We start from the raw sequence: 11,947 nt of genomic DNA on the forward strand, positions 1-11,947 counted from the left end.
CTCCTACACCAGCAGTAGACCCTACTCCTCCTCCTCGTGCAGTACACCCTTCTACTACCACTGCAGTAGACCCTTCTCCTCCTCCTGCAGCACACGCTTCTACAACCCCTGCAGCAGACCCTTTTCCTCCTCCTCTTATTGCCACCCCCACTCCTCCCCCTATTGTTATTACCCCCACTCCTCTCCCTGACCCTACTTCTATACCTTCCTCATCTTCTGTACCTCCTTCTGAGACTGTCACACCACTTGGTGATCCAGATTCAAGTGGTGATGATGAAGATCTTGACCCGCCCCTCCATGATCGACCATGGATTGAGCCCTATGGTAAAGGGTAAGTTTATAATCTGTTGATATCATTTGATGTTTAAACCATATTGTAATTGAAATGAGTTTTGTTATGCAGGTTTATTCCATCTAGGGTTGCTTCCCAGGCCATCACACGTTCAATAAAGCAATAGTTTTTAACTCCATGGCCTACTTGGGGAGCAATACCTCATGACGACAGAAAGCCATTCTGGCAGCGCTTTCAGGTCAGCAATCTATTACACTAATGTCCGTCTTATTTTAGTATGTTCTGTAATCAATGTTTGTTCTCTTTAATGTTACAGATGAAGGTGCAGTGGAAACCTGAACATGAAACTCAGATACACAGAAATTTCCACATGAAAGCATCTCATCGGCTGTCAGAGATGTTTAGGGATGCCCGGAATGCAGGACAGCGCCCTAACTGGCTGGGTGAGCACATTTGGAACTCTTTACTGGCCCATTGGAATACAGTAGAGTTCCGCAATAAGTGTGCCAAAGCCCAGCGGAACAGAGCGTCTGAAAGGGGTGGCACCCTGCATACTGGTGGGTCGATCACCATTCATGAGCATGCCATTCGTATGGTATAATCTCATTACATAACTTTTTCTTTCTTCAATAAGTTATGTATATTGTATTTCATATGTACGCTTGTAATTCTTAATTATGTTACAGGCACAGGCTCTAGGACGGGCGGTCCATGTTGATGAGGTCTTTGCACAGACTCATGTGCGGAAGGGAACTAATCAATTTGTTGATGAAAGATCTCGGAAGACTCATGTAAGCAAATAACACTATTATTAATTGTTCATTTCTGTTATACTATCGTTCCCTGACATTGCTTTTAATGTTTCAACAGGAAGACTTTTCTACGAGACTTTCACAGGTTAGATCTGAACATGAGTCAGCTCCTACACCGGATGCTACCAGTAATGCAGATGATGACATCCGTAGGACGCAGTGCTGGATCGACACCGTTGGTGGGAAGAAAAAGGGACGAGTGTATGGTGCGGGACAGCTTGCTGCAAACTATACAGCATCCAGAGGAGGTACTCTGAAGCACCAGCCTTCTTCTTCCACCAGTACTCCTGACGAGGTTCTTCAACTCAGGCAGGAACTCCATCAACGTGACCAGGAGCTCACTGATCTCAGAGCAGAGTTTAAAAATTTAAAGGCCCTGGTCATGACTGTCTTGCCTCAAACCTCACAGGACGTACAAAATATCCCTCCCACCCAATCACGACCGTCCTCATCACCTGCTGCCACTCAGCAGCCCACTTCAGTCCAACCCTCATCAGTCCAACCCTCATCAGTCCAACCCACACCAGTCCAGCCATCAATAGAGGAGTAGGATGATGAAAATCATTCTGATGATAGTTATGTACATTATTAGGTTTCATTTTCTTATTACTTGTTAGACAAACATTTGGATATTAGAACATTTTGAGTTGATATCATTTCAATGTTAGATGTACTTACAGACTTTGGATGTTACAACATCCTTGTGTTACATTGTTTTATGTTTGAACTATAAATACATTATTTATACATTAATGAATGTCCTGTGGATTATTTGATGTGCCTTGGATATTGATCATTGATTGGATCTTTGAGATGCACATTATGCATGTTTGTATGTGTTTGAAAACTGTTATGCAGGTCTGTTTGTAAATGAAATTTGTTATACAGGTCTGGGTTACAGAGGGAAAACCATTTCTCTGAAACCTGCTCTCCATTTTACCGAAGGCTTTTGCCCTTCGGTAAATGCCCTCGTCTGCCCATTACCGAAGGATTCTGCCCTTCGGTAAATACCCTCGAATGCTCATTACCGAGGGCTTCTACCCTTCGGTAATTTCCGAGGGCTTTCGGCCTTCGGTATTTACCGAAGGCTTTCGCCCTTCGGTATTTACCGAAGGTTTTCGCCCTTCGGTAATTACCGAAGGCTTCAGGCCCTCGGTAATTACCGAAGGGAAGAAGCCCTCGGTAATGGTTAGTGACAAGGGATTTACCGAAGGATTTTTGGCCGTCGATAGGCCTTCGGTAAACATCCATTATCGACGGCTTTTGGCAATTTCCGAGGGCTTATGGCCTTCGGTAATGCCCTACTTTTTTGTAGTGCACATATTTATGTCAAAGCCTTATGGTCAGACCACTTGCTGCCTGCTTTCATAAACCTCAGGTGTTACTTTGCTCATATCAAGCTCCCATGGTATAAACCGAACATACTACTTCCCGTAGGAAACATCATTTCATAAGCAATGATTTCTTATATCTACTCCAACATTTCATCAAATCAACATTTCATACCCTCTTATCCACTCCAACATTTCATCAAATCAACAATTCATAACATCTTCTTCGCATAACTCAATCATGTTCATTCTCTAATCATAATTTGACAATAACCTATTTTGGTGTCAATAAATTAAACATATTGTCAGATATCATACTTCATATTATAAACTCATTTTGACCATACCGAGTATAACTCAACATATTTTCACCAAACAAAGATCATGGATCAACCAAAATATATCAACATATCTTAGGAACTACATATTAAAGTCTGGGCTCAATGTAATGATAAATAAAATATATATGAAATTTTTACCATGATAATATTATGCATCTACAATCAACTTGTTTTATTTTATTTTCATCCTAGTAGAGATTTTTCTTTACCCCAATTGGTCACCGGAGAGGACCCAGATGTCTGAACGCATCAAACTCACCTTCGACGCCAGCACATATGACTAGTCACAACTGACTGGACCAGGCCAGGGCTGCTCTATGATCAGGGATGTGCCAACTCAGGTTTTTAAGGTTCCTCTATCCTACCAACAAAGGGAGGCCTTCAATAATTAACAATTTATTTATTTAATTTATCTGCCTTGTTTTCTTATGCTCTAAATCTTAAAATGCCTAATTTTACTTCCTCTCACAACAACCTCAAACACTGTATATATATTTAATACCCATATACAAGCTATTACAGAACCCTTATTCCAAACCTTCCAATAAGATTAATTTCAGCCAACAAACTCATTCAATAAATTCATCACAATAAACATCCATAATAGAATTCATACAAGATAATTATAAACAATTAACAATAATAAAACATTACTATAAATGGTCATAGAAGAATACAATATTTGACAATCATAAAAATAATCTTAATATAAAAATTCATGGGGAAACAAGAAGTTGAATCTGGCAGAGCCGGTTAGACAACTTCTAATCCATCCATCAATACAATATAATTAAATAACAAGAACAATACATGTCTGGGGAAATAAGAAGTTGAATCTGGCAGAGCCGGTTAGACAACTTCTAATCCTTCCAAAAATGCAATAAAATAAATAAGCAAAGAAATAAATAGTTTGGGGAAACAAGAAGTTGAATCTGGCAGAGCCGGTTAGACAACTTCTAATCCTTCCAAAAATGTAATAAAATAAATACGGAAGGAAATAAAAAGTTTGGGGAATCAAGAAATTGAATCTGGCAGAGCCGGTTAGACAATTTCTAATCCTTCCAAAAAACAATAAAAATAAATAAGGAAAACAATAAAATGTTTGAGGAAACAAGAAATTGAATCTGGCAGAGCCGGTTAGATAATTTCTAATCCTTCCAAAATACAAAAATAAACCACTAATAACATACAATTGGCATAACATAATCAACATCATATTTTACAACTATCACACTTGGATATTAACACAAAACATACTCTTATTTAAAATTCAAAATCATACAGAAACAAAATACTCCATATTCAAGATTTAAAATCAGACAAAAGAAAAATTATAGCATATTCAAGACTCAAGATAATACAAAAGGAAGTACTCAAAGTTAGCTTCCCTTACCTCTATTCCAGACTTAGTTTCCCCTTCTCAAACCGTTCTCCGGAAACTTCCAGAATTTCCCCTCTTTAACTATAATTTCCTCCAACTCTCTTCTCTCACAATTTCTCTAGAATTTTGGTGCAAATTTTCAGCCTCCCCCCCTTGGCTATTTATAGCCAAAAAAATTTACTATTCATTTTTTACTATTCATTTTTACTATTCACTTTTACTATTCATTTTACTATTCAAAAATTATTTTTTATTCATCATTCTTATCTCTGAATGATTAATTCTACGTGGAGTGTTCTCTTCCACAATTTATTTTAATATTTTTTTTAACTATTCACTATTTACTATTCACTATTCACTATTTACTATTTACTATTTACTTTTCTTAAAAAAATTCCTAAATAAGTTATCAAAAATTTACTATAACTTTATATCCAAAAATTTACATTTTTCTATCCATTAAAATTATTATTACTAATAAAATATTAAAATTTACAATTATAAATATATATTTTTTTTTTATCTTACATTTTAACTTACAAATATTTTCAAGGATCTTACAGTCTCCCCAACAATAATTATTTTCGCCCTCGAAAATTATTTATTTAAACAAAGACTAAAAAAAATTACTTACAAAAGAGATATGGATATTCCTTTATCATAAATTCTTCCAATTCCCAAGTCATTTCCTGTGTGTCTTCATTCCAAAGTACCTTTACCGTGCGAATATCCTTCCCTCTTAACTTTTTCATTTGAACATCTAGTATACGCACTGGGCCAACTTCCATTGTTAAATTTTCCTTGACCTGAATTTCATCAACTTCTAACACATGCTTTGGATCTGGAATATATTTCCTCAGTTGTGATACATGAAAAACATTATGCAAATTTGTCAATCGAGGTGGTAGTGCTATCTCATAAGCCACTGGTCCAATCTTTTTGAGAATTTGATACGGTTCGAGAAATTTTGGTGTCAGTTTCCTCATCTTGATAGCTCTCCCGACTCCTGTAGTTGGCGTTACTCGTAAGAATACATGATCTCCTTCTTCAAATTCTAACGGTCTTCTTCTTTTGTCGGCATATGACTTTTGTCTACTTTGAGTTGCTTTCATCCGATCTTGGACTAATTTTATTTTTTCTGTGGTTTGTTGTAATAGCTCGGGTCCCACTGTCAGTGCTTCCCCATCTTGAAACCAACACAACGGTGTTCTACATCTTCTTCCATATAAAGCTTCATATGGTGGCATACCAATACTGGAATGATAACTATTGTTGTAAGTAAATTCTACTAATGATAGTATCTCATTCCAACTTCCAAGATGATCTAATACACAAGTTCTCAGCAAATCCTCCAAAGATTGAATAGTCCTTTCTGTTTGACCATCAGTCTGAGGGTGATAAGCCGAACTCATCTTCAACTGTGTTCCCAGAGCCTTCTGTAGCGTCTGCCAAAACCTTGAAGTAAACCTTGGATCTCTGTCTGACACAATGCTTGTAGGTATGCCATGCAACCTCACTACTTCCCCGATGTATAACTCCGTCAGCTTTTCTAGTGACATACGTTGATTAATAGGTAAAAAGTGAGCGCTCTTGGTTAGTCTATCAACGATAACCCAGATAGAATCGTGACCTTTTGATGATTTTGGTAAATGTGTTACAAAGTCCATCGAGATACTGTCCCACTTCCATTGAGGAATGTCTAACTGTCGTAACATCCCTCCGGGTTTTTGATGCTCCACTTTTGCCTTTTGACACACCAAGCAGGCTGCTACAAACTCGGCCACATCCCTCTTCATTCCCTTCCACCAAAATGACTCTTTCAGGTCCTTATACATCTTAGTCATACCTGGATGTATGCTAAGACGACTTTTATGGCCTTCGTCTAAAATTAAATGTTTTAATTCACTCTTTGCAGGGATACACACTCTGTTTTTAAATCGAAGTATGCCATCTTTACTTAGAACGAACTCCTTAGCTTGATCGGTGTCCAACAACATGATCTTTTGCTGCAACTCTTGATCCCTCGACTGCTCAACCTTCACTTGTTCTAAGAAGTCACTAGTGATTACTAAATGACTACACCATATGTGATCTGGGTTTAACTGCAACCCCAAGTTCATATCACGTAACTTTTCTAACAGTTCTAATTCCTTCACCATCATCGTTGTTATCTGAGCTTGTCTCCTACTCAATGCATCTACCACCACATTGGCTTTTCCTGGGTGATATAAAAGCTCGAAGTCATAGTCCTTCATATAATCCATCCATCTTCTTTGTCGCATGTTCAATTCCTTTTGATCGAACAAATACTTTAGACTCTTATGGTCACTAAAAAATTGGAAACTTGCCCCATAGAGGTAGTGTCTCCATGTCTTTAATGCAAATACTACTGCTGCAAGTTCGATGTCATGCGTTGGGTAGTTCTTCTCATGCGCTTTTAGCTGCCTAGATGCATAAGCTACAGGTCTCCTTCCTTGCATTAGAACGCACCCCAATCCTTGATATGACGCATCGCAGTACACCTCAAAAGATTTGCTAGAGTCTGGAATGATTAATACTGGTGCTGACGTTAGTCGTTGCTTCCTATTTTCAAAACTGGCTTCGCACTTGTCAGTCCACAGAAATGGTTGATCTTTACGAGTTAACTGAGTTAGAGGATCTACAATCTTGGAAAACCCTTCGACAAAACGTCGGTAATAACCGGCTGTTGAACGGGTCGCACCGTACACAAAAGGTGATTGCATAAAATTAATGCAGTACAGTTACTAGGAAGTGACTCCTAGGTCGTCTCTCAAGGACCAAATTGGGTTCAGTCTCAGATCTAAACACGAAGTGGGGGGGTTTGTGAAAGTTTTGTTTGCGGATAAATTAAAAAACGTTGAAATAAAATTCAAAACAGTAAAACGAAAGTAAAACAGTAAAAACGAAATTGCTACAGTAAAAACGAAATTACAGCAACATAAAACAGTAAAAATAAATCTGAAACGGTAAAAACAAAAATACAGAAATACAGAAAATACAGAAAACGAAAATACAGTAAACAGTAAAAACAGAAAACAGTAAAGTAAAAATAGAAAACAGTAAATTTCAATCATGAAAACACAATCAACATTACAGCAGCAAAATATTTAGAACAAAATTACGGCGAATGATTAAAAATGAAATCACAAACAACACAGTGAAAACAACAGTAAAAATTTAACGGCAGGCAAACAACGACAGAAAATTAAATTGCAGCAGAAATTTAAAAACAGAAAAATAAAAAACAGTAAACTATCCTAGAATTTAACAACATGAAACTAACTTTGAATTTAAATTGTGCAAGATTTTAGTACAGCAAATAGGAAAATAAAATTGAAACGTGCACACCATTTTGCTTCAACCGTAACCTTCCATTCTATACTGTGTTATTAACCGTGACCACATCTACCAACAAGAAATTTAAAACCATTAAATGGGGAGTCATCTACGTGAAACCATTACTCCCATTCAATATCCATTCCCAAAAAAAATAAAGAAATTCAATCAAGGCCGTGGCCACTTCTTCTTCACACGGCCCCCACCTATGCTTAAGATGTGCTTTCATTTTTCATTCTTCAATTGAAAAGAAAAACCACCAAACATCCCTTCACGGTACCATTCATTTTTGCTACTATTCCTACCTACTTTCTCAAAGAAACAAACGAAATGCATCACTAAATGTCACGAAGTGGGCGTGGTCCACTTCCTTCACGTGAATCAACAACCATTCTTCCACTTTCACTTCCTAAATTGGATTCTTGTACACATGGCAGCATTCTCCACATACATAAGTCCATTTGCTTCTCCAATCTAAATGAAAGATGCTCCTCCTTTGCTACTGGAAACTAACTTCTAACTCCAATGTGCCGTCCACTCCCTTCCCTTCTTCTCAAAACCGTGAGTTATTTCTCAATTTTGACAATTTTGGTTCATTTCTTTTAAGTAATAGCATCCTACTCATAAAATAAACAACTTTCTTTTTGTGTTATTTTCTTTTACTGGATGGAAATCTATCTACTACTCTACTGCAAAAGCAAAATAAATGAACTTGTTCTTTGGTTCAACACAAAGCCGTGAATCACCTTCCCAGAGGTTACAAAATGCAAGAAGAGATTTTATAGAGGAACAGGGAACAAAATGAAATATGCAATCAGAATTCAAGAAAAGGAATAAACATCAACCAATTCATTCATCATGAAAAACACATTACAGTTCTCTTGAAGTAAAAACATTCAAAGTAAAAGAACAAACAAGTGGTGCCTGGATTCCTCCTGGCCGTATGCTTCTCCTTCCAGTCTCCACACCAGTTTGCTTTCTCCTTCTTCAATCCATGCTAGGTGTACTCCTTGTATCTTCTCTGTGTGTAGAATAATGGAAGTGGAAGAAAATACCAAGAGCTCTCAAAAACAGAAGTTCCAGAGAGTGCCCCCTGACTCTAAGCCGTCCACTCCTTTTGTTCTCCTCTGCATCCTCTCCCAAGAAAAACATTCTCTCCTTCTCCCTAGAATCCATGGACCGAGAGATGTTCTTCAGCAAGCATGCAGTCTCCCTTCCAATCATCAAGTGGCAGCTGGACTTCCAAATGCTTCTTGGTCCAAACCAATGCTTCTTGTGTTTGCTGCTGGCCGTGTGATGTTGTGCTTCTCCAAATTCTGAATTTGCTCTCCCTTCCTAAAACGTTCCAGCCAAGAGAAGTGTGCCCCTTTTTTTACCTTTTGTTGACTTGCCAATGGTTGCAAACCGTGTGGAATTTGGCCAGCTGGAAACACATTATGTGTTGTGCAACTCATTAATTTTGCTGAGTTTTGCCAAGTCATACTCTCAACAAAAACCGTGGAGCCCTTGTAATGTGATGGGCCCTTTTCTATTTTGTTGTCTCCCATTTCTTACATTTGTTTTTGTCTTAGGCGTAAGAAATGTTGCTGACCATGAAGTGCAAATGTAGTGCTCCCTTACTATATGCCGAGAATGTTGTTGTTCACGTGGCCCCCTCCTTTCATTTCACTTCACTTCCATTTTGTGTTTCAGTGTGCAACCCTATCCATTCTTTTATTCTTCAATTCCACACATTTGAGTACAAGAGCCGTGTGCTTCTACATGCTGTCACACTTCTTCAAATCTTTTTCTATTCAACACAAAATAAGTGAACAATGAGTGTAGCTTCTTTCGATTAAATAACAAAGTGTGAAAATGAATATTCTTCCAAATATCCCAATCTGTATTTCCAAAATTTTCCTTGCAATCAATAATGAAAATAATTAGCTCAGATAATTCAAATTAGTTAAAATAAGAATTATTGGTCAATTAAGCACAATTAGTAAAAACGGGAAAATACCGGACATTTTAGCACAATTCCCTAATTAAATTCGGTACAATAAGCTAAGTGAAATTGAGAAAATATTGACTCATCACCGGCTAATCCTACAAAACTTCGTACTTCAGTTACAGTTTTCGGCCACTCCCACTTTAGCACAGCTTCCACTTTTGCTGGATCCACTGAGATTCCTTGAGCAGAAATCACATGACCCAAAAATTGTACTTTCTCTATCCAGAACTCACACTTTGACAGTTTTCCATACAGTTGATGTTTTCTTAAAATTTCCAATGCCACCCTCAAGTGTTCTGCATGCTTTTCCTTATTCTCTGAATAGATAAGAATATCGTCTATAAATACTACCACAAACTTATCTAAACATGACCGAAATATTCTGTTCATGTAGTCCATAAAAATCGCTGGGGCATTCGTCACACCAAACGGCATTACCACGTACTCAAAGTGTCCATAGCGAGATCTGAAAGCCGTCTTTTGTACATCTTCCGTCTTGACAAGAATCTGATGGTACCCAGATCTGAGATCAATTTTTGAAAACACCTCTGCTCCTCTCAACTAATCTAATAGATCATCGATTCTTGGCAAAGGATATTTGTTCTTTATTGTAACCTTGTTCAACTGTCGATAATCCACGCACAACCTTGAACTTCCATCCTTCTTCTTCACCAGCAATACAGGAGCTCCCCATGGAGACACACTTGGACGGATAAACTTCTTCTCCAACAGATCTTCGATTTGCTTTTTCAACTCTGCTAGTTCGGCAGGAGCCATTCTGTATGGAGCCATAGAAACCGGGCCAGCTCCGGGAACTAGATCTATTGTGAAATCGATCTCTCGACTAGGTGGTAAACCTGGCACTTCTTCTGGAAAAACATCAACATATTCTTCTACCACAGGTATTCCGATGATTTGTTCTTCAGTATTCTCTCTTTTCTCCTGAGCTAACACCACATAGCAGGTAGCTCCATCTTTGATATCCTTCGCAGCGACTCGAGTTGAGCTTAGTTCTAAATCGTTCAAATTTAGAAACTCTATCTTTTGTTTCCCACAGTCAATAAGAACGTGATTGGCAGTCAACCAATCCATTCCCAAAATAATGTCTAGATTTTGAAGGGTGATAATGGCCAATTTTACTTCAATATCCAGCATCAAATTGATGGAAATTGTCAACTCTTCCTTTACTTTTAGTCTTGTTTAACTCAATTTCTGTTGTTTGTAAGTGATTACATTGTAAGTTGTAAATAGCCCATTTGATGGCTAATCTCCATTCAAAGAAGCTGGAGAAGCTACTCACAAAAAGAACAATGCCAAAACCCAAGAAAAGAGAGAAGAGGAGCTGAAAAGATGAAGATCCAAGGCTGCTGCAGAGAGTCACGCCGGGCGCCTGGTGACCGAGGCGGCGCCGGGCGTGACGAGCCTGACCGAGAGCGCGCCTGGCGCCTGTCTGTCGGGCCGCCGGGCGCCACTTTTGCTGATGTGGCAGAAACAGCTTATTTAGTTCTGGAACGCGAAGGGGTTTGCATCTTTGGCAGCCCAGACGCGATTTCTACACCTTGGAGCAGCTGGAGGCGATCTTGGAGCTGTGGAAACACTTCTCCTTCCACCTTGGGTCTTCTCCCTTCTTCCATTTCATCAATTTGTAAGATCAAGCTCTCCATGACAATGAAGAGCTAGTTTCATTATTGTTGGGGATTGATGTAATCACGGATCTTTTGTGCTAATTACAGTTGAATTGATTGATTATATGTCTATTCCATTGATTTCTAGTGTTTAATTCCTTCTCTTAAAGCTTGTGATGTTGTGTTCCACCATTGCATGATTCTAGGGTTTGCTTGATATTGGGAAATGTTGTGTAAATCTGAAATTGGATTAAATACCTAAGGGAAATTGTATCTAGGGATAGAACTTGGACCTTTGGTTGTCTTAAATCTCAACTCTTAAAGCGGATGAACTTGTTAAAGTTTCTAAGGAATTAGAGTTTAAGAAGTAAGTCTAGGCTCTTTCTACCAAGGGATTGGGTTGGAGTAATTTAGTTGATTGACATTGGATAATTAATGGAAAGAAAGTGAATTGTATGCGCAAAAGTGAAGTAGATGAGATCATACCCCCAATAATACCATTTCATACCATTTCTAATCACTCGTATTTCTAGCGTTTAAGTTATCAAAGATCAACTTTTATCATTCTTGCATTATCTTTACTTTAATCGTATTAAAACCACAAAAATATGGAATCATTCTTTAGTCTAAATTAGTTAGAGATTATATGATTGTTTAGGACACGAGTCTCTTGGGAAACGATACCCGGTCTTACCGGTTTTATTACTTGAACGATTCGGTACGCTTGCCGAACCAACAACAAGTTTTTGGCGCCGTTGCCGGGGACCCGTGTTAAACTAGACTTTTGTGTGATTTTTAACCGATTTAGATTCTATCCT

The 11,947-nt window shown here is 38.1% G+C and overlaps 1 protein-coding gene across 1 annotated transcript; it reads left to right on the top strand.

Annotated features, from left to right (window-relative positions):
• Positions 1-463: 463 nt before the first annotated feature.
• On the top strand, positions 464-2,111 carry LOC128197840 (uncharacterized). The gene is made up of 5 exons (XM_052880664.1): positions 464-530; positions 609-887; positions 979-1,083; positions 1,163-1,310; positions 1,993-2,111. Exons 2-5 carry the CDS (start codon positions 609-611, stop codon positions 2,109-2,111), a joined length of 651 nt encoding a protein of 216 aa, XP_052736624.1. The 5' UTR covers positions 464-530.
• The last annotated feature ends 9,836 nt before the right edge of the window (positions 2,112-11,947 follow it).

This window comes from Vigna angularis, chromosome 7 (genome assembly GCF_016808095.1).
Source record: "Vigna angularis cultivar LongXiaoDou No.4 chromosome 7, ASM1680809v1, whole genome shotgun sequence".
Lineage (NCBI taxonomy): Eukaryota > Viridiplantae > Streptophyta > Magnoliopsida > Fabales > Fabaceae > Vigna > Vigna angularis.

Bases quoted from the DNA above. Each gene is read 5' to 3' on its own strand.
- LOC128197840 (XM_052880664.1), top strand. From the start codon at position 609: ATGAAGGTGCAGTGGAAACCTGAACATGAAACTCAGATACACAGAAAT. The intron at 888-978 runs GTATAATCTCAT...ATTATGTTACAG, and splicing joins ATGAGCATGCCATTCGTATG to GCACAGGCTCTAGGACGGGC. The intron at 1,311-1,992 runs GTGCGGGACAGC...TTTGTTATACAG, and splicing joins GAAAAAGGGACGAGTGTATG to GTCTGGGTTACAGAGGGAAA.